Source organism: Danio aesculapii, chromosome 21, assembly GCF_903798145.1.
Source record: "Danio aesculapii chromosome 21, fDanAes4.1, whole genome shotgun sequence".
NCBI lineage: Eukaryota > Metazoa > Chordata > Actinopteri > Cypriniformes > Danionidae > Danio > Danio aesculapii.
This window is the reverse complement of record NC_079455.1, coordinates 22,712,656-22,739,347: the sequence shown is the minus strand read 5'-3', so window position 1 is coordinate 22,739,347 and position 26,692 is coordinate 22,712,656. Positions and strand designations below refer to the sequence as shown.

Below are 26,692 nucleotides of genomic sequence, written 5' to 3'. Positions count from 1 at the left end.
TCAGCCGACACACGTCGAGTAAACAAGGCAACAAACAGCAGAACGTAATCAGTTCAGCATGAGTCTTTCTTCATTTCCAAAACAGAGGCTTGTTTCATGATGACACACTCGCGTTTTGCCGCGGTGCAGATTGGAGCTCATTAAACACAAGGCCATCATGAGTGTGGGAGCAGTTATGTGTAAAAAGTAAGAGGGACTCTGGGGTATTTCATCTGTGTTTCCTCTTCAACTGCTTCAACCAGACTGTGACATGCAGAGCGGCTTTTTCAGAAGTAGAAACTTGGAGTACATACTATATTTGTGTGTTTTCCAGTGTTGGGTTGCGGCTGGAAGGGCATCCGCTGCGTAAAACGTGCTGGATAAGTTGCCAGTTCATTCCACTGTGGCGACCCCTGATTAATAAAGGGACTACACCGAAAAGAAAATGAACAAATGTTATATTATATTATATTATATTATATTATATTATATTATATTATATTATATTATATTATATTATATTATATTATATTATATTATGTTATGTTATGTTATATTACATTATATTATATTACACTTTTATTTAGCCATAATGTATTTAATCAAAACTGATCAAAAGTCACAGTAAAAAAATGTTTTAGTATTTGAAAAGATTTCTGTTTTTATGAAATGATCTTCTTGAACTTTATATTCATAAAAAAATATTTTTTTATAATAATTTTTAAAGGATCTAGGCACAACAGTAATTTGATTTTATTTTCTTTGGAATTTATATTTTAAAATATAAATAATGTTTTTATGCACTTATGATCAAATAAGATTTTTTTTGTGTAACTAGTATTTAGTACTAGTACTAGTACTATTACATAATAATACATATCAGGGCACAACAATAAGGACTGCCAGGGCCAGCATGCGAGATGCTCGGGACGGTAGACAGGATCGGTACTGGCCCGATCGAATTGATGTTATGAGCACATGATTTTTTTTCTGGAACTTGACAGAACATCAAATTATGAGGTTTAAAAAAAATGTCTGTTTCTAATGTCTTGGATTTACTTTGGTACAACACGACAAAAAAATGAAGTGATGTTTTGCACAGTTTGCCATCAGTTTGGCAAGTCAACCATCTTTTGTTAAATAATTTAGAACTGCAGTAAAATACCTGCACATTTTTCGTACTGCTCTTTTTGTTTGCACAACAACACTTTGAATTTTGCTAATTATACATTTATTGACATTTTTAAATATTGTAATTCTAGATTCGCAGACGTTATTTTTGACATCATTTAAAATATGTGGCTAAGAAATAGCTATTCACTTTTTAGGTGGAGCCAGTAAAAACTTTGTCAGAGCAAGTAAAAATCTGAACCACTGGCCCAATCGGGACAGTAGAAAAAATCCTTAGCATCGAAGGATGTTACAAACCAGCTGTTTCAAACCAGTTAGGTTGGACATTGATCTCGGCTTGACATTGGGCTTAACAAAATGCAGCATCCCTACGACGTTGGGGTACAATGTCAATCTCACATCATGTTGACGTCCTGTGCCTCCTGGGTGTTTAAGGCCATTTCGGTCATCATACATTAAACATCCATCATCTTCTCATCAGTGACATGAATTTAAACATGCATTTCTGGGTCAATACGTATAAAGATTCTGGGCATCTTGGACACTTTTAATGCTTTCAAACAGTTTGCTGCAATTATAAATCGCCCATGTCTTGAGGTAGTTCATTATGATGCGATTTACCTTCTATGTGTGATTTAATTGGACAGAAATCACAGGACTGATTTTTCTAGTCCCCATAGACAAGTAAAAATAAAGTAGTGACTGCAGGTTAAAGGAAAGTAGTGGAGTAAAAGTACCAATACTGCACTAAAAATGTACTCAAGGGAAAGTAAAATTAAAACTACTTAGTAAATTACAATTTCTGAGAAAAACTACTCAATTACAGTAGTGTGAGTATTTGTAATTTGTTACTTTACACCACTGGTAACATAAAATCACTTTATGTGCTAAATCTGTGACACACACAGGCTTTATCTGAGTTTTTCCACACCAAAAAGTCTCCAGATGCTCTTATTAAAACCAGTGACAGCTGTCTATATTAATATTACCATACAAAAGTGTTAAGCATCTACCATCTGCCTTTAACTCGGAAACTGTGAAAACATCATCTAAAACCAGAACATTAACTTCTCTGAACTAAAAAACAACAATCAAACCCAAACGCTCTCCTCATTTTGGAAGTCCACTAACTCAAGCTGTTGATTGTGACCCAGGCAGTGGAAAACAGAATCTTATTAGTGTCCCACAAAGAATCTGTTGTATGTCAGAGGCTTGAAGGACATGAGGAAGCGGCCATGATTCAATTTACACCGAGACATGTGCTCTAATAGGAGCGGATGCACAGGAAGGAAAACACAGAGCCTTTCCAATTTAAGGCCCAAAATATTGGATCACAGACACCCACCTACACACATCAAATATTACAGGCTTTTGCTTTCCACAACATGTCTAGAATGCAATTTATTAAGCGATACATTCACAGAACTACCATACAAAGCTCAAAAGTGGGCCTAAGCCGGATTTCATGGTCAATTTTCTCTTTTTGAAGCCAAAGAAATTTCTCTCAAATGAAGTTATTCAAGTCATAGTGGTCTACTTATAGAAAGCTACCCATTATACCAGACTCAGTGGCAGCCAGGCTGGTGCAAGACTCTTGTTGCAGTTTGCTCTTTGCCAGCAGGCTCTTTTTTTAATATCTGTGACATTGTGAGAACATTGAGTGGCTGAGGGCACCTCGAGAGGGAGTTTAAGCCCAAATATCCTGAGCTGTGATGTTAAAGACAGACACGTGCACACAAAATACAATTCATTCTTATTCAATTGATTCATACAATTCATTCGATTAAAGCCCAAATCATTCTACTGCAGAACACAAACAAAGATATTTTGAAGTATGTTGGAAACCATGTTGGAAACTGATTTAGAACTGACTTGCTTACTTTCTTGTGAGAAATTAATCAAACTGATGTTCTAATGTATGGCGTGATTGGCTGTTTCCTGCAAGTGTCACACTTTCAGGTGCATGTGGTCCAGAGGTAATTACAAACTCTGGGTTAAACTCTGACTTAACAAGGAGTTTATATCAAGCATTGAGAAACAACTTAACCTGGCCTTAAAGTTTTTCTCAATAGCCATATTTTTCAAAACAGATTTAACATTCTCTGAACTGTGAGTGAAAATCTCAAAATGGTTTGCTGGAACTTCAGAACTTTATTGCAAATCTGCAAAATGTAGTTACTAACCCAAAACATTTCATTCATGCTTCAAAACCTAGTTATGCTGTCAGTAATTTGGCCAAGGCAACCAAAACATAAAGTGTATTTCTCATCCTGTGAGCCTCACTGGTCAAAATTATTAGTTGTTTTTTTTTACCAAGACAGTCAACCATGGAAATTAAAGTAAAAAAAAAATCTGATAATTGTAGACAAGAGTGCATAGTACATAGAAAAAAATGAACATTTGTATTTATACAGTACATTTATTTTTGTACTAATGTAAAGTGCGGTCTTGCTTGTACAATTACTGTATTGTATCATGATATGGGCAATCTCTCTCTCTCTATATATATACAGTATATGCTACCAAACTTGATTGATAAATAGATAATGCTAATTGTATTGCAATTAGAGGTCTTTTGCCAATTTAACAGACATTACAAGCAATGTCAATATCAGATATTTATGGTGTAAATATGTGTATACAAATGTTTGGTAATTGAATAGATGATATTAAGTGTGATGCTTACACAATGAAAAATTAATGAGAAATAGTGTTTGACAGTTTAAATGAGACCTGACTCATCAGTATTGATAAACAAGCCACAGTTTAGTTTTTGTTCAAACTACAGCCAATTGTACTTACTATTTGCACACACATGCCAAAGCATTTGCAATTTGCTCGTATTATGCAACAAGCCTATGAACAGCTTTTTTTGCTGTTTATTTTGCAATGTTCTCTGGGGTCCACTTATAATGTAATCAAAATGTTTACCTAAGTGATATGCTATTTTCCATCCTGTTTGACCCCATAAGGTGTGGCATATTGTAGACTTTAAACACCCAACAGTTTTGCATATTTAATTTTATTTGAAAACTTGAAAGGACAACTGTTCTTGGAAGCCTAGATCCTTAATTGTTGGACGCTCCTGCGATTACGCATACATTTTTTCTTTTTCAAATATTTCCCAAATAATGTTTAACAGAGCAAGGAATTTTTCATAGTATGTCATATAATATTTTTTCTCCTAGAGAAAGTCTTTATTTTGTTTTATTTTGGCTAGAATAAAAGCAGTTTTAATTAAAAAATATATATATTTTTAGGTCAATATTACTTAAGCAATATTGTTTTTTTTTGGATCATCTATAAAACAAACTATGTGACTTGCCTAATTACCCTAACTTGCCTAATTAAACTAGTAAAGCCTTTAAGTGTCACTTTAAGCTGAATATCTTGAAGATATCTAATAAAATAAAATATTATGTACCGTCATGGCAGAATTCAACATTAAACAGAAATTGGAAAAAATATAAATACAAGGGGGTTAATAATTCAGAAGGACTAATAATTCAGTTCAGCTGTACATATCAAACAAACTATAATAACAGACAAAGCAAAAGTGACCATGTAATGAAAATAATTACTCACACTTATGTGGTGTGACATTAATTTTAGACGTATTTTATTCATCGCAGCATCATTTCAATCTTTTTGAAAATTCAGAATTGTGCCTTGTTTGTATATGTAGATGAGACTGTGACAAAATGAAGTGAAAAAAGACCAAGCTCTTGCTGTCTTTTGAGCCATCTCTAGTACATAGATCTACATTTGCCTCTTGTTATTTACCATCTGCATGTGTGAATCAGTGGGTGGAGCTAAATAGGTAGTGATGTAGAAGCGGGCTTTGATCTTCTCTTAAGGTGGAGTCTTCCGTTTCGGCTGTTATAAGCTGTTTTAAGACTAACAAAAAAGTTTTGACTCCAGAAAACTTACTGGATGTTTATAGTACACTGACCTCTCAGATGTCAAACGTTCAAGGGAATTTTGATTTCTTAGTCCAAGACTACAAGCCAGCATTTCTAAAGGCAACAGAGATGAAGGACAATGGTTTATTCTAGAGTAATCTCTCCTCTGCCCCAGCTCTATGACCTCATGTTCTGGCTCACAGTATCTGGAAGTGAATGTTGTGCTGGAAAAATCGAGCCTTCACGAAACACTCTGGTGTGAGTCAGCCAGCTATGATGAAGGACTCCACCTCGCACCCATCCCATTAGAGCCCAAGCCTTGAATCAGAGAGTCTTTCAGGAATATGTAATGACAACATCTACAAAACGAACATGCAGTGGCATGACCCTACCATAACGTCAACATTAAAAAAAAATCTAATTTCATTAAGAATTTACATAATTTGCTAGTCCCAGAGTTTTGAAGGGACAAGTCCACACCCATAGTCTCCATATGACAAAAATGAATATAACTAGTACAGTCATCATTTAAAATGCAATTAATAGTTAAACTTTTCTTTGTATTCTATGGACTTCTTGTTATAAAAACTTTATTCATTTTTTTAAAGGCCACCTATGATGAAAATCATCTTTTGTAAGCTGTTTGGACAGAAGGTAGTGTGTCCACAGTCATATTGGAGTGATAGAAACACAATAAGTCTTTTAATTTTCTGATGTTAAAATAGTATCCAAATCCCTTACATTCTGAGGCCCACCACAATGTAGTGCTCCCACTGAATTGATTAACAGCCGCGTATAAACATGTCTCTGTAGCAACGTGTATAATCATATTAACAAGACACAACGTGCACAAGGCAACTGGGATTAAAAGATCATCAATCATCATCAAATGTAATCAAGAATGAGTTTTACGCATGTCAGTACAGTTATAAAAGAAGACGCTTCAATCCCGGTTTGTGGACGTTAAATCGGGTTCATTTTGTACATTAACATAACGGATATCCATACTTCAGAGGATATTAACGTGTATCCTGTCACATTTGCAGTGCAAAAACAGTGCAAAGTTAAATGCGCACACTGTGTGTGTGTGTGTGTGTGTGTGTGTGTGTGTGTGTGAACTTTGTAATGACATCATTGCAATTCCACAACAAATACATTAAATAATCATTGGGAAAATTCTTACTGTAGTGTTTCTCACAAACTTTACGTGAGATCTGCCTCCTTTATGTCTGTCACTGTGCTGTTTAACTGACGGAGACAGAGGCGGAGGCGGAGATTGAGGCACACTCTGACAGGCACGTGGGAACGGTGGGCGGGGAGAACTAGCATTAAAGGCACAGGCAACAAAAACAGCTACATAATCATCAGAGCTAAACATTCTAATGTTCTGAAAGGTCTAAAAATAATATTTCGGGTGTGTTTAGAGCTGAAACTTCAAAGACACATTCTGGTTACACAAAAGATTAATCTTAAATCTTGAAAAAGGGGTAAAATAGGTGCACTTTAATGGGCTAAATCTCAAAACTGTTCTGTCCCCAAAACGGTGTGACTTTCTTAAGCATAGTTGAATTAATTACAACTCTTATAAATGAAAATGTTACAATCTAATATTACAAGCATCAGTTTCAGTACATTGCAATCATTTTTCCATCCAAATATTTCTCAGAACAAAGAAACTCGATATATTTTGTGTCTGAAAACCAAATTCTCTATATGCTAATTCTGTGGGCAAATTTCATTAGTTGAAGGATCCCATTCAGGATATTTACATCATTTGCTAATACTCCAGATGAAGTCATCATGTCCCAGAAATTTGATGGGACAAGTTAACACCCATAGAGCACAAAGTTCAGCAAGTTCTTTATGAGGTAATGAGTGATCAATATCCAGTACAAAGAACAAACATAATATACAAGTGTTTTGGGGAGGAAGCATGGATTATAGTCAGTTAATGTCATGTTGCAATAACATTTCCTTTCTCCACATCTCTGTGTCATCTATGAGCTAACCGTGGGGTTGTGTTGAGTTCAGACAAGAGCGGCCGGACGCCCTGACAGCTGCCACTGACCCGCATGCTCACATAGCTGACATTCAGGAGATAATCAACTTAAATAGCCAGAAGTCCATGCACTACAGTGCTAGGAGAGTCAACATGAGCAGCAGAAAGCTTTAAAGCAGAAATGCAACCAATCCAGGGTTTGAACTTCTGAGGTACATTCTTTGCTGGCAGGACTTAAATCATTTTTAACATAACTCAGCTAGGAAATGGGCTCACAGAGGATGATTTCTCTAAATATATGTAAACGCAGAGTTTTTCTCACCAATCTCAAGATTTCAATCACTGAGTTTCAGTTCTTCTGACCACAAAGTCCTTTCTCACACTATACAAAAGTACAACACTGACAGGCAGTTGTAGGTTTTAAAGTTTTGATTACTTGGTTGTGGGTTATGTTATTTATATTTTACTCATTTAGTTTTACTTATTGGTTTATTTTAATGTCAACTGGCTAACCCTTAGCCTACATGATCAACAATGATCTAAAAAAATAAACTAAAATGATAGCTATATTGTTCAAAGTGTCACATGTTGTTCTTTATTTAGCAATTTTATTTGGTTGAGTTTACTATGAACATGTATATACAGTAAATGATACCTGTTAAAGTATAAAAGCTTCAGAAATTAATCATAACAAGAACATTTGATGCAGTCATAAACCTAAATATGATCTTTGTGTTAAGTTTCTTCCATTTATTCTCAGATATTTCCATTTGCATGAAAATTAGTGCACTTATAAGAATGTAGTAAGCAATTTAAAGAATTTTGAAATGAAATGAGTTTAATTTCTTTATTCTCAAATATTAAGTATATCTTCAACGCCAGGGGGGTTCAGGTGGTTCGAAATTTAATTCAATTCAATTCACCTTTATTCGTATAGCGCTTATACAATGTAGATTGTGTCAAAGCAGCTTCACATAAAAGGTCATAGTAAATTGGAACAGTGTTGTTCAGTTTGGAGTGTTTAAGTTCAGTTCAGTTTAGCTCAGTTCAGTGTGGTTTAATAATCACTACTGAGAGTCCAAATATTGAAGAGCAAATCCAACGATGCGCAGCTCTATAGATCCCGAACCGAAAGACCTACCCCTCAATGACAAGGGTCCAGAATTTGTCCCATACAAGAGCTCATTAGTACTATTTTGACTTCTATGCCATCCTAAGTTGAGAAAATAAAACATTGAAAAAAGGTTGTTGTGACTTCAGATAATCAGTTTTGGCAAATGCAAACTACTATTTTTTATGAGTTCAACTGCCAGCTGTGCAAGAAAACAAAATCTGATGTAAGTGGCGTCCTCTTTCGCTACTGCATTGTTGTTAAATAAAGAAAATATTGTGCAAGTGACTTTTATTCTAAATCTTGGCCCATTCTTATAACAAAAAGTGATGGATAAGAAGGTGTGAAGCACCAAAAAGTGGCCTATATTATTATTAATTTGTGTACAAATTTGGCTATTGTTGTTGTTATCCATGATTTTTCAAATTTACTTTTTTACAAGAGCGGCTACAAAAATAAAAATCATGAAGCTTTACATTTTTGTTTTTATTATTGTTATTATGTTTTAATTTTTAATTATTCAAATGGACAAATTCTGACTGAGGAAAGGTGAATGTGCTGGCCAGTTTGTTATTTGCCTAATAAATGACAATAGTCTACAGTTTTTAACTTATAACTTTAATCTAATTCAAGTAAAACAATCTCATTATCATCAAAACTTTTCTAATTATATATGATGTAATTTATATTTTATAAATAAGTATTTATTCATATTTCTTTATTCTAAATCTTTAGATAATATTTTTGGTACATCAAAAACTCAATCCATCGATAAGCTGATCCAGCTAAAAATAGTGCTAAACTAAAAATAGCGAGGTGAATAACTGCAAAAAGGTCCACTGCGAAAAACAACTACCCCTTTTAGGCTGGCTACGGGCCTGTCAAAGTATTATGTTAATCAAGTAATTTCACTAAAGAATATCAAACTCATTCATTCATTCGTTTTCGTTTTCAGCTTAGTCCTTTTATTAATCTGGGCTCGCCACAGCGAAATAAACCGCCAACTTATCCAGCACATGTTTTACGCAGCCCTTCCAGCTGCAACCCATCACTGGGAAACATGCACACACACCCATTCACACATACACTACAGACAATTTAGCCTACCTAATTCACCTATACACTTGTGGGGGAAACCGGAGCACCCAACATGTAAACTCCACACAGAAACGGCAACTGACCCAGCCGAGGCTCGAACTAGCAACCTTCTTGCTTCTTGATTAATTATGAATTATTGTAATATTTACAAGGGCATTGAATTGTTTATAGGAACTTTTAAAGAGGCCAGAAATGTTAAAGGGATAGTTCAACCAAAATTTTAAATGTATTTACTCCCCCTCAAGTGGTTGCAAACCTTTTAGGTTTCCTCTGTTGATCACATGAAGATATGAAGACATAACCATTTAAGGAAAAACAAATACTATGAAAGTCAACGGTTACTGAAACAGAAGAAACTCATAATAGATTTGAAACAAGAGTGAGTAAATGATGGCTGAATTTTATTTTATGATGAATGACCTCTTTAATTGAACATACATTAATCTCAAAAATCATTTAAAAACAAGGACGCAAATTTCAACTGATATAAAAAACAAACAATAAAACAGGTAAAAAAAAAAAGAGGTAAAAATACACTAAAAGAGGTAAAAAATAATACCAAATGTACTCCAAAATTAAAAAAAAATGTCAAAATGTTTCAACTAGCTGTTCAAAAGCTTAACTTGTAGGAAGAGACCAAATAATATCATGTAAACAGTGCTAGACCATATGCGTTTATTTAGAGCAGAGATGCCCAAACTAGGGCCAGTGGGCCAAAATTAATCCACCACTACAACTGAGAAGAGTGGGAGAATGATGGAAAGGTTAAGGCCAAGGCCTTCAACAGAGCTCATTATTTTAACGTAACCTTTTGTTTATTTGTTTAATTGTTGGGCTACGAAAAAGCAGGTGAAATTCAATTTTTTAATTAAATGTAATGCATGAAACTGTAAGGGTCCACGATGAGCAAATCAAGTGTATTCAATGTATTCAGCATCATAAATGGGATTGTTTGGTTTTTATTGAATTAAGTTCATTATAAAATGCAAAAAATATATATTTAATTATTAATATGATTAAAGTATCTTTTGATTTATTTTTAAATGTTAATAAATGAGGAAATAACTATGGCAACTGTAATGTAACAATCTGGTTTATTTAACTTCGGCCACCACCACTTTTGCTTTTTGGCCCTTCATAAGAAAAAGTTTGGGCACCTCTGATTTAGAGCAAGTGTTCTTGATTCAAACAAGTCTATACACACACAATAAAATGTCTCTGTATAGAATTAGACGTCAGCCTATGTGGGCAAAAGTTGCACTCACAAACAGTTGCACAAATTATCCAGCAAGTTGTCAAAAGCTCTTCATAAACATCTGTAGTCACTCAAAAATACTCACAGATGGAAAAACAGCGGTTAGAGCCTTCAGCCACATTCAATCAATCACAAATCGTGAAGTGAGCAGTCAAAAAACCCTGCAAGCATAAGCATAAACATGCCTACAAACACAAGCACGTGGGTCCACCATCCAAACCCGCCATTTTAATCTGTCATACGGATGAGGTTACACCACTTCCTGTGTCAGTTAGTTTGCTGCCATTCCAGTCATACTTTCTAACTTCAGATGTGTAAAAAGAGGCTGTGTCAAAGCGACACAATTCATTGGTTAAACATCACTGTCACTATCAACCAACGCAACAATAAAACTGATACTACTAATGAGAGCAGACCCTGCATACAAGATTATGTAAACATGATTGATGGAGCTCTGCGTGTGGCGTGACTGATATGAATGTGTTATGCTTTGTTCAGCTTTTACCCACTAAATCCAAACTCATATGAGCCAGAAAAATACCTGTAATGTATGGAATGTAAATGGTAATTGTTAACAATGAGAGCACCGTTTGATTTGACAGATCTTTTTAGGTGTGATTAATCATGTAGTAGAAACAATGGGAATTGAAACAAAAAATGCACCAACAACAATAGATTTTTATGTATCAAAACTAGGGCTGAACAATATATAGTTTGAGAATCGATATCGCAATGTGTGTATCCGCAATAGTCACATCGCAGGATTAGATTATTTAATAAAGGTTAACACATAAAGACATATATTAATATTATATATATATATATATATATATATATATATATATATATATATATATATATATATTTTTTTTTTTTTTTTTTATATATATATATATATAATGATGACCATGTTATTTTACATTTGATTGTTCAATTTCTGTACAGTTAGACAAATTATAGTCATATTGCAATAAATATCGCATCACAACAAAATATTGCAATGTCAGTTTTTTCCATTATCATTTAGCCCTAATCAAAACATACCGCTTTAAATAAACTCTGTCTAATGTAATTTGCTATAGATAGTAGCTAGTTGGATGAAAATAATCTGATAATACATTAATAATGTAGTTTAAATCTGCAAATATTAAATAAAAGTAAAAATCTGCAGGTTTTACACAAAATAACAAACTGGTTAGATTTAAATTTCAAAATTAATGCTAATATTTTAAAATTTGTAGTAAAAGTGTTGTATATGCTACATAAATGTATGCAAGTATTGAAATGCACGTCACAAGATTTTCACTAGAAATAATGTACTGCTAAATCCTGCAGTACATCCAAAACAAACTAATAATGCTAATTTATATCTGCTATATATACAAAAGTTGGTGATTGCCTTGTTGAATTGTTTTGGACAGAAAAACAACTGAACAGATTCATTTACTGTAGTATGTGATAAGGAGCGTTAAAATGAACTAGCAGAATTTGAGAGAAAATTGCAACAAATTCTAGATGTCAAGATGACACTAAAAGACAAAATACAACAACAGAGCTTAGTTAAATGCATAGCTCAGACTGTGAATCAGTAATTGTTTATGAGTGTGTATAATATGAGAAACATAAAAGTGAACAAACTTTTTTACATTTTTACTCAAACTGTCATATTTGTAATGCAAATTAATTCAGTTATTAAAATGTAAAGTACACGCTTTTCACCAATGCTAACAAAGATCTAAATCTACTATTCAGTTTGCAATAAAGCAAACTAATTATAACTGCATCTACAAAAGTGAAGACGATTTGCCATCTTGAATCCTCTCGCAGCATCTCACGTACTGAAGTGCAATGGAACGACTTTTGTTTACTCTGTAGTAAACAAAGTGTGATGAGGAGAATTGAAATGAACTTGCAAAGTTTGAAAATAAACGAGTAAACAAGTTCATACCTCCATCTTTCAAGCGCCGTGGTAGTCTTCTCAACTTATTCTGGCTGTTTTCCTGTGACACTTGCCGAAGAAGCGCGCGCTCTCTCTTCTCACAGGCGCGCGAAATGTGTGCGCGCGAGCGCTCGATTACTCACAGAAGTCAAGAGGGTGGTCGTTAGTTATATTTAGGACTGACTCTTACAACATTTCCATGGCCGAAAGATTGTGCCATGCGCTGCTAAAAGAGCTGTTGCAGAGGACTGCCTTGTAGTTTCTTACATATATTTCTAAGATTACAGAAACTACTTATAAAATCTGTGCAGAAGATTTGCAGTCTGTGTTGAAGAAATCGTTTTATTCTAGCAGGTTTTTTTTGTTTTGCAAAACCTTTATTTCTTCACATAAATAACAGCTCCTTTAGATTAATATGATTAAAATGCTGTCCGTGTGATTCAGGCATGGGTCTTTTATAAAAAACGATGTTATTCTATATTGAGGAGGAGGTCGCCCTCTCATGGGGGAATCCGTGTTACATCACAAGAATCAACATTAAATCAACACAATTACACTTCGACCAAACTTAAACTTAAGTGATTTTCAAAGCACTTAAAGTGCAAACGTACATATAAAGAAGGTAAACAAAAAAACAGACAAATAATAAACAACATTAATATTAAAATAAACAATAAACAATTTCACTAGGGACTCTTAACGTCCAAAGAGATCCAATATAACTGATAACTGAAAATGACTAAATATAGTCCAGAATTTGTGTCTGCATACAATCCACCAGACAATTCAAGAAGTTTATGAATATTTAATTAATCTAATAAAGGAACAAATCTGCTCCACATTAAAGTGCTAGAGCAGGGATCACTATAATTGGTCCTGGAGGGCCGGAGTCTTAAAGAGTTTAGCTCTAACTTTCCTCAACATTCCTGACTCAGGCCCGTAGCCAGGGAGGGAGCAATTCAGGTGGTTTGAAAGACCCACCCCCCCTACTGATGAACTCCAAAATTTGGCTCGTTTGTCCCATTTTTTTTTACAGTATATGTCTTCATAAATTGTGAAAATAACCGTTAGAAGAAGGCTTTAAGGCGTTTAGTTTTCAGTTATTCAAACAAACAAATTCTGACTGAGAAAATGAGCTGGCTAGTTTGTTATTTACCGATAGACTACAGTTTACCGATAGACTACAGTTTTCCTAATTGTTTTAGTTTAAAACAGTGGATGATAATAAATTTGTATTTACATTTTTTTTCATATTTCTTTGTTAAAAAATATACAAAATTCTACTCTAATATTATATTATTTATAAAACTGTATTAGCATTAAGTTTAAATGCACATTTGTAAATAAATACTTCATGGTAAAATAGTGAGGAAAGCAACCGTTTTGTTGCATCAGAAAGTGGGGTTATGATCGCCATCTGACTAGCTAATTCAGCAAAAATAGTGCTTAAAATGTCACTAAAATGCAGTATTTAAACCTCATAATTTAAACCAAAATGAGGCGAATAACTGGAAAAAGGTCCACTTTTGAGATAAAAGAACCACCTCTTTCAAAAGGCTGGCTACTGGAAGTTTCAAGTAGAGCTTGATTATCTTGTTTAGGTTTGTTTGATTGGGGTTAGAGCTTAACTCTGCAGGACACCGGCCCTCCAGCATTGAGCTTGGTGACCCCTGCACTAGAGCAAACTAATTTCTTACATCTAAAACAAGATGTCAGTAGTAAATGCCACTTAACTGAATGAAAAAAGGATAGTTCACCCAAAACTGAAAATGTCTTTATGAACAGTTTCCTATTCTTTCTGTAACTTTCCTTTTTCTGTTATATTAATATCAAGTGAGCTTTCCATTGTATAACTCTGTAAACATGGGAATGTTTCTTCTGAAAGTTCTCATGAACTCATGACGCATTACGAAACAAACAAAATTGCTAAAATTGGTTGGTTACCTACAGATATTTATATCTGAAAACCTTGCAGAGTCTATACAGCTGGCATGCCTCTATAAGCCTTAAAGATGCTGTTCAGGTTTGTAGCACACAAACCGGTGTCGATGCAGAGGACATTTCTACTTATTTCAAATAGGTTGTGCAAGGTGTCGCATTATGGGAGGAGCTTTGACAAGGGAACAACGGTTTAGTGACAGTACTGCCATTTATGGTTAAAATGAAAGAGGAAGAAGTATTTAGCTAAACGCGTTCTGCACTGATGCGCAAAACATGACATCGCATGGAAACGGAATGTTTCTATGTAACATTTCCTTATCTTCTGTTTTTAAGCATACTTTTTGTACACAGACCAAATTTTATTTATTGTTACTAACCACCACCCATGAAAAAAAAGAAACAGAGCCAGTTTCACTTCAACCACAAACAGTGGAAGGACGCGCAGATAAAAAAACAATTATCTGATATTCACCACACAAAAATGTGCTTCCATACATAGCGCATCTACCACATCGCTTACTAAAAAAAGGTAAAAACAAAAGAGAAAGGTGGTGAGATTAAATGTGATAAAACCTACAGCTAAGCAGGAGAGTGCAGGAAGCCATGCTGCTTGCACTATTAACATGTTGATAGTTTTGACTTCATTTGTGAGCCACAGATGCACAAATATGTGAAATCACCATAATCTGATAACACACGTATAGGCCTACATTGCGGAGACGTATATTTGATACTTGTGGTCAATGGTATTATGGAGCAGCTGAGCTACCTTCATGGTAGCTAAAACCCAGAATTGGTGCAAACTAAACCGAAACTGCATGGTACAGACCCCAGATCTTTAAAGTATAGGATGCTGATGTGTGTGTTTATATACAGTTGAAGTCAGAATTATTAGCCCCCCTGAATTATTAGGACCCCTGTTTATTTTTTCCCCAATTTCTGTTTAACGGAGAAGATTCTCTCAACACTTTTCTAAACATAATAGTTTTACTAACTCATCTCTAATAACTGATTTATTTTCTCTTTGTCATGATGACAGTGAATAATATTTGACTAGATATTTTTCAGGACACTTCTATACAGCTTAAAGTGACATTTAAAGGCTTAACTAGGTTAATTAGGTTAACTAGGTAGGTAAGGGTAATTAGGCAAGTTATTGTATAACAATAGTTTGTTCTGTAGACTATCGAAAAAAAATAGCCTAAAGGGGCTAATAAATTTGACCTTAAAATGGATTAAAAATTTTTTAAAACTGCTTTCATTCTAGTCAAAATAAAACAAATAAGACTTTCTCCAGAAGAAAGAATATTATCAGAAATACTGTGAACATTTTCTTGCTCTGTTAAACATCATTTGGAAAATATAAAAAAATAAATAAAAATTCAAAGAGCAGCTAATAATTTTGACTTCAACTGTATACATATATATACACACACACATAGTATCTTAGAAATAACCAAGGTCAATTTTATAGCCTACACATTGAAAATAAGATACACTCCATATAATTTTAAGTAAGCTAGGTTTAAGTACCAATACTTAAAGTTCACTCAAAAATCTGATGTTACCTTATCTTCAGGCCATTCAAGATGTAGCTAGGTGATTGTTTCTATGGTAAAGCACAGAGGAATTTTAGGCTACAACTTTGTCTATCAGCACATTGAAAGAAAAAAAACAACAGCAATCATTTTGCTTCATGAGAACCATGGTTATTAAACATGCCTGCATATTTGACACTCAAAGTGCTGCACTGTCAATTATATGAATCACCAAGCATGTCTGTAATTTTGTAGTGAAGACATCTATAGAGAACAAATGAACAGCATAGTTTCATTCAAAAGTGAAATCATGCACTAAAACAAATTCACTGGCAATTTTGTAGGGCGGTGAATAAATTAGAGCAAACTTTCACCTCCCTACAAAACTGGTCCAGGAACAGGCCAGCCCAGCACTGACAAAAGCAAAAATGCTTTAATTGACATTGAACTCATAAGTACAGCTCTAGAAATGTATTTGAATTATTGAATAATTTATTTCACCAAGTTTTTTAGTGCCCTGAAACATTTGGAATCAGTAAGATTCCCAAATCAGTGAAATATTACAATAACTGACAGTTTGCCATTTGAATACATTTAAAAATAATGTCATCAATGCTGAATTTTTGAGTAACAAAAACCCTCATAACTTTAATTTGTTACAGTATTTACTGATCTTGGGTAATGCTAGTTTATAGTGGATTAAACAATGTTTTAAATATTGTAGTAAATGTATTAAAAATAACCAAGTTTAGTAGTTGCTGCAGATTTTACAGTTTTGTTCTTTCTTAGTTCACGTTAACAAAAGAAAACCTTAACGTAACCTTAAAGTGTTACCACAACACTTTAGACCTTCCTCTGCATGCCTTTCAGTGGCTCTTTCAAAGTGGGCCAGATCAAAGTTTGCAGATACAGTAGATCAAGCTGCAATAACTCATTTTGCTTCTTCCAAAGCTTTGGCTATATACAAGACCAAGACCTTAATTGACTAAGTGATTGACCTCTCTTTTGCCCTATGGACGACACATTTGAAAAAATATCCAAAACGTGTAGCATGTTATAGTTTTGTATAATCTCATGTTTTTTGGGTAAGGAAAAATGCAAATAAAAGGGTCAATGTTCTAAAGAAATATGCATGAGGTCCTGTTTTTGCTTTTTGCATGTCATTCATTGTGGAATGTGTTACAAATCTCAATGTTCACTCCAAAGGGAGATATTTAGTATAGGAAAAAAAAAAAAAAAAAAAACTTTTTTCAAGAACTAAAATGAACAACTGCATTAAAAAACAACAACAACAACAACTGCAATCAAGCATTTGAGATAACTTGCAATGATTTTTTACAGTGCTGTGGAGGAATTTTGGCCCATTCATCTTTGAACAATTGTTGTAATTCAGCCACATTAGAGGGTTTTTCAAGCATGAATCGCCTTTTAAAGGTCATGCCACAGCATCTCAATTGGATTCAGGTCAGGACTTTGACTAGGTCACTCCAAAGTCTTCATTATTGTCTTTAGCCATTCAAAATGAATTTTCTGGTGTGCTTTGGCTGGCTTCCACATAATCAATTTGTGTTGGAACAACATGAATAATTTATGTTAACCTATACGTTTTTTCCAATTTAAGTGAATCAAACATAAAACAATTAAGTAGTTGGCTTGACATTCTTCTGGGTATTCTGGTACATAAAAGAATTCATGGTTCTATTTATCAAAGCAAATTGTCCTGTTTCTGAAGCAGTAAAACATCCCCAGACCACCACACTACCACCACCAGATTCTACTGTTGGTTCTTTTTCTATAATGCAGTGTTACTTCTATGCCACACTTAACCGGCTATCTCTCCATCTCTGTGCTTCTAGTTAGAGGGGCGTGACAGTACTGAAATGCCAACTAAGCTGTACACCAATTACAAAGCACTAGGACAGCTAACCAATCACAACACTTTTAGTTTTTCAGAAGGAAAAAGCATTTTTTAAACCACCAAGCATAAAAGCCTGTCTTGTATACACAAATAATAGAACCAACATATTTAATTTGCTCTTTAAACATTTTATATTGCTGTATATTTATCTTTTGAATGCTGTTTATCGGCATTGGTGCGAGGCATGCCTTGTGTAAGGCATGCCTTAGTGTCCCACCAGTGATGATATACAGCCATATTGCACTGCTGCGAGCGTGATATTGCATTTATATAACAGTTTGACAGCATAATTGTGTATATAAAAAAGAAAATCAAACATAGTCTAAAAAACATTTGTAAGAGGAACTTCTTTCTTCTGCCATTTATTTACATTTGCAGCTGACGTTGGAACAGCAGAAACCATTGCTACTTCACAAACGTCACTTTAGAGCTATTTGAATGATTATCTAGCGTAATGTCAAAAGTGATGACAAAACAGGTTCTATAAGATTCTAAGGCTGAACAGCATGAAATACCATCAGTCTACAGAGATTTCCTAGTATTTCTGTTGCAATCGGGAGATCACAATAATTATCCCCAAAAATGTTGTGTTTGCGATAAGGAAAAACACTAAACACATGCGGGCATTTCTTCTTTCTTTGTTTTTACTTAACGAGTCTGCAGTAACGAAAACAGGAGACTCATTAGAAACAAACAGATGGCCAACCAAAAAAGTAACAAAAAGGGTTATACAGAGTGGCTAAAACAAAATACATATATTCCTGATATGCGAGTCCCATCTCACAATACACTACATTTATATGATATAAATACAGCACAACAGCATACAAAGGAAAGAAATCGACTCAGAAAGTCACTTATCAGTAGGCATGGGTCGGTATAAAAGTCTGACGGTATGATAACCTTGAATAAAAATATCATGGTATCACGGTATTGCGATTACTATAATAAAATAAGTTCTTTTAAATGTCTGGGTAAAAACAAACAAAAAAATTTTGGACAATATATTTTATTTTGTGAAAGATTTAAAATATTTTGCAGCAGTAAACATGTAGGCTGATTTCTGCTGATTTCTGCTGTCTTTATTAGTTTCAAAAACACTGATTTCTTCATTTCTTTACAATTTAAAACAGCATCTTTGGATATCTTTTCATCTGGAGATAGTTTTCCAAAAAAAAAAAAGAAAATAAAAAACCTTAGGAAAAACCTTTAAAACCTTGACTTTTCCAAACCGCGATATACCTTGAAAATGGTTATCATTCCATGCCTACTTACCAGTTTAATAATGATTTGATCAGCTGTGGTTAGAAATTACACTGTTCTTCTCTTCTAAGGGCTTATTATGCAGTTTCTGTCGTCATTATGTGCATGAACAACGCCGTCTTTGCTCTGCTCTGCAGACCCACTGGCTCTCAGAAATTATAAATATTTAAAAATAGGCACTATTCTTATAAATAAACTGCATAGCTGCAATTTAAACAACTACATTCCCGACTAAAAAAAGCCTTAAAAGTACATTATGTTGCCCAACAGCAGCAATATGTGTCAAACTGTAGAGTGTCCTCTGCTTGTTGCTGTATGTAGGTGGAGTAATACAGTGAAGGGTTAAGAGGCTGGACGAGTGCTGTTATTTGCAGAATGTTGCATGGCTTTCAGCCAATCAGATTCAAGAACCAGACTAAAGACTAAATAAACATATATTCTTTTTATTTAACTGCTTGTACTACAAAAGTTACAACATGATTTACTACATAAATTAATATTACAGTTAAATTAAATATGCCAATTAAAATGCACTCAATCAAACGGACAAGCACTTCTTTTCTACATCTGTGAAGTTGTTCTTACTGTATTTATTCATTTTTGGTCAGTTCAGCGCAGTGCAAGCTTATATATCAAGCAGTGCAAAAACCATACGAAGCACATTTCAATGTTTCCATTGAATTGCACTGTGGCCCAGATTTCATTTCTCAAGAGAGTCATTAACAAATTATGCTACGATGAACGCAAAATAAACCTCCTATCAACATTTGTGTGAATGCCCTGCAGACACATCCGTCAAGACACTTTCCTTTCACAAACCTATTTCTGATGCCCACAGAGGAATGAGGTACTTCTGGTCTGTCCTTTGTTATTGTCCATTCTCACGTGCTACTTCTGCAAAACATGCAACTCTTCCTGCTGTCGGTTTCTTCCTGCAGCACCAGAACTGCTTTTTCTTCCACCTGTCCATCTAACAAAGGTCGACCTAGAGTTTTCCCCAACAAAGAAGAAAAGAATTGGGTCCAGACAACTGTTTGACGTGCACAAGCAATGCGTGATGACTGCAGCCTTACGAACTGCCAATATGTAGTCACACGACTCTTTGAACTCATTCATTTTGATCTGCCTCTCCGTGATCAAGAAGATAGTCCTTACTATATGATATGGTAAAAAACATACCAGAAAGATCCCAAGGCTGATGATCACCAAAGCACAAGCTTTTTTCCTGCATGGTCTGGTCTTACCAAGTGCAGGACTAGGCCTCAAAAGATTCTTCGCCACAAAGATCGAACAAAAAATGACGATCATCAAAGGCACCACGAAGCCCACCGGAAACGTGACGTTGTTAATGAGAAGTAATTTATCCACAGCGTCATGTGCGAGCTCCAAACATCGAGTACTGCCCTCATCGTGAGATTTCTTCTTGGCAAACAACAGCGGACTGCAAGCCAATCCCATCAAGCCCCAAATGAGTCCACAGATGATGCCAGAAACTGAGTGGGTTTGAATGCGGATGTATAAATATGGCCACACCAGTGCCAGGTAACGAAAGACATTCAGAGCTACTAGGAAATACACAGAGCTGTACATGTTGAGATAATAAACATATAAGATGATCTGACAGGCGATGTGACCGAACGGCCAGTGAGAGTTCAGTACGTAGTAGGTGAGCCGCAGGGGTAAAGAGCAGACCAGCATCAGGTCCGACACCAGCAGGTTCACCATTAACATGGTGACTGGAGTGAAGCTCTTCTGGCTCCTCCATTGGCTCAGGAAGACACAGACGGATAAAGAGTGACCCGTGAGTCCCAGGATGAAAATCAGTATGTACGCTGTAGGATAAAACAGGCGCTTGAAGTCATCAACGTTGCTGGGGTCTAAACAGGAGACGTTTTTGTGGAGACCTTGAAAAGACGCATTCATGTCCTCTCCTGGGGGAACATTGGAAAGTTTGGGTGAGGGTTTATTAAATGACAAAACTGTTCTTTCAAGAGTTCACACTTAGATATGCTTGACACTAATAGCAGTTTTCACAAGCTGTCCCGGGAGAGAACCCTGAGCTCACAGATAATTGCCACCAAGTCAATAAGCATATAAGGGGGTCCGAGATCAGTTAGGTCTCGAGAGCTCCCCCTGGAAAAGGAGGAGATGGGGTGGAAGGGGGGATTCTTCCAAAACTAAGATAAGGTAGTAGGGTGAAATCTTCGGTGGCCGAGAGAGCTTAACGTGCTGCAATTTAAGAAAGCACATACAATTACAAAAAACACCAGCAACACGTGACAGCACATGTGTTCCAAATTCTCACAACACAAACAACTGAAGAAACGCACTGCAATTAGTCACGACACTTGCAAATATCCACGAAAGGAAAACCTTGACGGACCCTGCTGAGATATGGATGTGTTATTATGCCAGGACTGTTGCTCAGTCAAGTGATTGGTGGTCTTTAAAGGTGAGTTGTTTTTCGTTTATTTTAATATCCTGATTACACGACATAATAACACATACATATCTCAGCAGGGTCCGTCATGTTTTTGGGTCTCTTTGAAACATTTCCATTGTGTTACGTGGATATTTGCAAGCGTCATGACTAATTGCTGCACGTGTCTTCAGTTGTTTGTGTTGTGACCAATTTGCTGCGCGTTTTTTCAGTTGTAAAGCTGCGGTCACACTGGGCTTTGTGTGTGCGAAATTCTGTCGTATGGCGCTGCGAAAAGGGGCGGGATTATACAAGATTAGACATTAAAAAAGCGAGCGATTGCTCCATGTTTTAAATTTCTGTCCAGAGAGGTTGTGTTTTGATCCTCGATTGGTCTCACGCAGTCAAGTGATGCGATTTCGCAGGTCAGAGTTCACCAAGCTTGAACTTTGCACCGCAGCAACATGTGAAACTTGACACATGACCTTGCGTTTCCGGTCTGACGCATTCGCGTGCGTATGAATGGAAGTCTATGGGAGGAAAAGCCCAGTGTGACCGCAGCTTTAGTGTTGTGACAATTTACAACAGGTGTGCTTTCACATTGATGAAGATTGTTTCTTTATTTGCTGGTGTTTTTTGTAATTGCATCGCATTAAGCTCTCTCGGCCACCGTAGAAATCAGTCTATTTATTGTAAGCTTGAATCAATCTGATTGGATTATTGCTGATTACAGATGAGAGACCAGCCGCGAATAATCATATCATGTGCTCCTCTCGAAATTAGTTTGTAAAACTTGACTTGAAAGGATAGTTCCGCTAAAATGAAACTTAATTTTCTTAACATTCATTTGTTCCAAACCTGTTTGAGTTTTTTTTTTGTTGTCCTGTTGAACAAAAGAAAACTAAATAAAAACAGTCATTGACTTCCACTATATTTAACTATGGATGTCAATGCTTGTTTTTTCAACATTCCTCAGAATATCTTGTTTTGTGATCAACAGACATTTTTGGGTAAACTACATCTTTAAATACATAGATCAGACAAAAACAAGACTATTTTTAGTTCTATTAAATTCTTCCTTCTGTTGATCACAAAACAAGATATTCTGAGGAATGTTGAAGAAACAGCCATTGGCATCTTTAGTTGTAACAAAAATACAGTGGAAGTCAATGGAAGAATTTCATAGAACTAAAAATAGTCTTCTACGGGGGAACTATCCCTTTAAGTGGACAGATCAGACAAAATAATGGCCTTCTATCTGACCCAATGTTCTTTTGGAACTCAATGTTTTTTGAAGACTGTTCCAAAACAACATTAGAACCCTGCTTTATTTGCATCGTATGAATAAAAAAAAAAAGATTAAAAGTACATTTTACATAAAGCAATATAAATAAATAAAAAGATTTACTCACATCAATTGGTCAAAGACAAACAAGTTTTTAACAAGTTAAGTTTCGTATATTTTGATAAGCAACAGAAGTTTCAGGTTGTTTTCCTTCATAAATATTTGTCTTATGCTAAATGAAAATGACTAAAACTTATTTTATAATTTATCTTCTATTATTATTTTAAGTTTAGAATCTTAAACACTTAAATATAGACTGTAGGTATACTTAATTGTACATCAATTCAATTAAAATGTAAATACAGTTCTTTGATACAGACATGAAGATGAAACATTCCGCCTCGATCCGCAAGTTTAGACTTCACATTTTACTGTTCTACATTCGTTTTTTAAAAACAGGCTTTTCTAGTCTGGTGTTCCTAACAAGCCTTGTTCAGAACAAAATCTTAAGCTTTGCTCCATAATATCACATAAAGCTCTCAAAGGCAATGGCTTTCAGCAACTACAACTTAAAAGCCAGTTTCAGAAACATTTATGGAACATAACAAACTTTAAAAAACAAAAAAGTTACCTTTTCGTTAGTGTGAAGAAGTGAAATCGGTTCAAAAGTGCTCTCAATGTGTGCACCAGCCAAACGGCAGAGTATTGTCAGCCACTAGAGGAGGTTTGATGCAGAAAAACATCAGCAGCAGGAGGAGAAGGACGTCCCAAGAACAACCTCCCGATCATCACTTCCATCAGTTTAAAAAGAACGGCTCATTTCCTCATATAAAAGCAGCAGGTGTCCTGTAACAGCACTTGCATTGTTTAATACGGCAGTCGTTTCAACTGCTTCAGATAGAAAGCGCTTTGCATAAGAAGATATACAGCATGCAAGGCAAAGGTCCAAAGACTATCTTTCATTGTAAAGTGATAAAGGTCATTTGGATGCTCTGCGCGTGCAGTTTTAAACCACATCACTTTAAGCAGAAGTGCACTTCACATCCCTCATTCATTTCCTCCTGTATTTTGTAATTTAAGCAACTTACTTGTGCTGCACTCGTTTTTTCTCTTTGATCATGAAGATGTGCTGATAACCTTTTAACAGAAGCCACTGCTGACAAAGCAGAGAATTTGTGATCGTCTATGACGGCAGCGGTACATTAAAAACCATAAATGATGTTCAGGGGAATTTGAATGAACAAACGGCACTAAACATGAGCTACTGCTGTTATGTTCAGACGTGTTTTAGGATTTGAGTCACCAAAGTACTTAAGAACTCAAACGCACTGATGAAATAAACAACTGAGATTGAAGTCAACTGTAAATATGATGAAGGCTTAACGGTAATGTAAATACACCTTAAATTTGTGAGCTAGATTTTCTGATAAACAACATTCCGGTTGAAAGTAAATCTGCCAAGGAGTGTGTGGAAAATGAGTGTGATTTATCACTTTAGCACCATGTGCTTTGGCTACAATCTGGGCTTGTGACAACAAGAGTCACCTTAGTCCGCAATTTAAATAAATAAAAAAAGACACATATAATATTTCTTTAAACATGTCAGTTGTTAAACGTTCGGAGAATTACATAATTTGTCAAAAAAAGGAACATTTGATGTACAACATAATTTTTTTCAGGAATATTAGTAACAAAAAGTCTAAAACAAGTCCAAAAAACGGCAACGTTGCCCAGGAAGAACGTAGTAAGTCAGACATATTCATAACAATCATATTCTAAAAACCCAGTAATGCTTAAACACCAACAAATTTATATAATACAAATTCAAAATAAAATACTTTTATCACACAAAATAGAGACGCTTTGAGGAAGGCCACAAAGACAGGGTTCAAATCTGCCCAATACATGATTCAATTTGATCTCAAACCCTGTTTTCCTGTACGGCAATGAGGAAAAGTTGCTCTAAAAGAAACAAAACAATAAATATCCATGACACACTGAACCCGGCACATTTGCAAACTATTGTAGATGAATTTAGAGGTATGTTTCACATCAACTCCCAAACATCCTTCATGGATCCTTGCATGCTTAAAACAAACTAAAATGAAACAACGCAGGGAAAGCATCTGCGCTGTTTCAGGAAATGCAGTGCACCAATTAAATACTAAAAAAAAATGGAGGGGTTTAAAACGTAGTAACATAAAACACCAGGGGACGTCCGGCTTTCCGCTTGATGGTGGAGTGGTTTTCCTCAGCAGTACAGTGTGGATTTATTTAGGGTTCTGGATGATCTTTATCAGACTCCTCCTTCAGTTTCTGTTCCTGCATTCGAGAACGTGTCGAGCCTGAAGAGACGACAACAAAACATTCAAGCAACATCAGCATTACATCTGGTGTTAAATTATAAATATTGACATGTACATCTTCACTTCTGTATTTTGGTATGATTGTACCAGATTCTAAATAACCAGATTTAAAAAAATATGGGATGCTTTTTGTCATGACGCATTCAAAAACTTTCAGATCAGTAGGATTCATGCGTAATGAATGGCAATGTTTAATATATTTCAGTACATTAAATATTAAGAATGATGCAAATGCTGACTGTTCAATGGTTAAAAAGTACAACTATTTTTGCTTTACCATTTATAATGAAGTAGATGTATTACCATTAGAGAGCAGAACTACTATGAGGCAAAATTAAAAGCAGGATGCATTAAAAATGTTTTAATAACAACAAAAACTTGCTAAGTAGTTACACTTACAGAACTACTCGCTTTTTTAAGCGGTTGTACTGTAACTATGATAATTTCTGTTGATTTTCAATTAGGGCTCCACAATATCGTTTCAGAATCGATATCACAATGTGTGCATTCACAATAGTCACATATATACATATAAATATATACATATACATACATATACATATATATTTATATATATATATATATATATATATATATATATATATATATATATATATATATATATATATATATATATATATACATATATATATATATACATATACATATACACATATATACATACATACATACATACATACACATATATATATATATATATATATATATATATATATATATATATATATATATATTTATATATATATATATATATATATACACACATACATACATATATAAAATAAGGTAGCATCAAATAATAATAATAAAATTAAAAGAATGATAATTGTCCTTTAATTATGCTAACTCCAGACTATCATTCTACTAAACATGATTTGCTCTATTTAGCTTTTTAGTGTTAAACCACAATGTGATGCAAAAAGAAAAAAAGCTGCCATGTAAAGAAAAGAGGAAGTGTGACAGGTTTGAGGCTTTTTGCGGTTAAGGGGAAATCTAGCTCACAGTTCAGACAAAAGACAGGTGACAAAGCTTGCAGGAAACTTACTCATCTCAGCCAGCTTCTGGATCAGGGCCGACTCGCCACTGGATTTGCTAAAACACAACAAAGAGTCTCAATGATTCGCTAGAATTACACTCAGAGAAATTCAGAATAAACCCAACATGACTCCCACCTTCCGTCTGCTTCATCTTGTCCGTCCATGTCAAAGCGCAGCCTCTTCAGGGGTTTAGGGGCGGAGCCTCCGTCCAGACTTCTCTTGAGTGACCAGTCAGAGCTGCTCACCATCTGATTGATCTTCTGAAATTTGTCTGCCGACTGTTGAGATAAAGAGAGGCATTTTTATAGTAAACCTCACACCAAGAAGGATAGCTATAGACATTTTATATAATTATAAAGAGATAACTGCTAATAGTATAGCATTAGCTTCTACACCAATGCATGATGACATTTTTTATGTGTCAGTGTTTTTACATCTGGTGCCTTAAATGCTTGTGAAATCAAAATTTACAATGGTTTATATTTTATCT

General features: G+C 34.9%; 3 protein-coding genes across 5 annotated transcripts in view; all 3 read right to left on the bottom strand.

Annotated features, from left to right (window-relative positions):
- The window catches only part of dub (duboraya), a 36,635-nt gene extending 24,098 nt beyond the window's left edge, over positions 1 to 12,537 (bottom strand). For 2 of the 3 annotated variants that reach the window (XM_056446974.1, XM_056446975.1), the window contains exon 1: positions 12,424 to 12,537. In XM_056446974.1, coding sequence (XP_056302949.1) covers positions 12,424 to 12,429 — 6 coding nt within the window. In that variant the 5' untranslated portion in view covers positions 12,430 to 12,537. Of the gene's footprint in view, positions 1 to 10,560; positions 10,709 to 12,423 lie in introns of those variants that run through there. The other variant, XM_056446973.1, reaches the window with a different exon arrangement.
- A 6,993-nt stretch (positions 12,538 to 19,530) lies between these two features.
- Positions 19,531 to 24,293, bottom strand: cysltr2a (cysteinyl leukotriene receptor 2a). Its single transcript, XM_056445709.1, has 2 exons — positions 23,410 to 24,293; positions 19,531 to 21,005 (listed from the first exon to the last, which is right to left on the bottom strand). Exon 2 carries the CDS (start codon positions 20,995 to 20,997, stop codon positions 19,963 to 19,965), a length of 1,035 nt encoding a protein of 344 aa, XP_056301684.1. The 5' UTR covers positions 20,998 to 21,005; positions 23,410 to 24,293; the 3' UTR covers positions 19,531 to 19,962.
- Positions 24,294 to 24,366: 73 nt separating this feature from the next.
- Positions 24,367 to 26,692, bottom strand: part of rb1 (retinoblastoma 1) — a 51,400-nt gene continuing 49,074 nt past the window's right edge. Inside the window, exons 25-27 of the mRNA XM_056445708.1 lie at positions 26,338 to 26,480; positions 26,211 to 26,257; positions 24,367 to 25,123 (exon numbers count right to left, since the gene is read on the bottom strand). Of these exons, the coding sequence (XP_056301683.1) occupies positions 25,053 to 25,123; positions 26,211 to 26,257; positions 26,338 to 26,480 (261 nt within the window). The 3' untranslated portion in view covers positions 24,367 to 25,052. The remainder of the gene's footprint in view (positions 25,124 to 26,210; positions 26,258 to 26,337; positions 26,481 to 26,692) is intronic.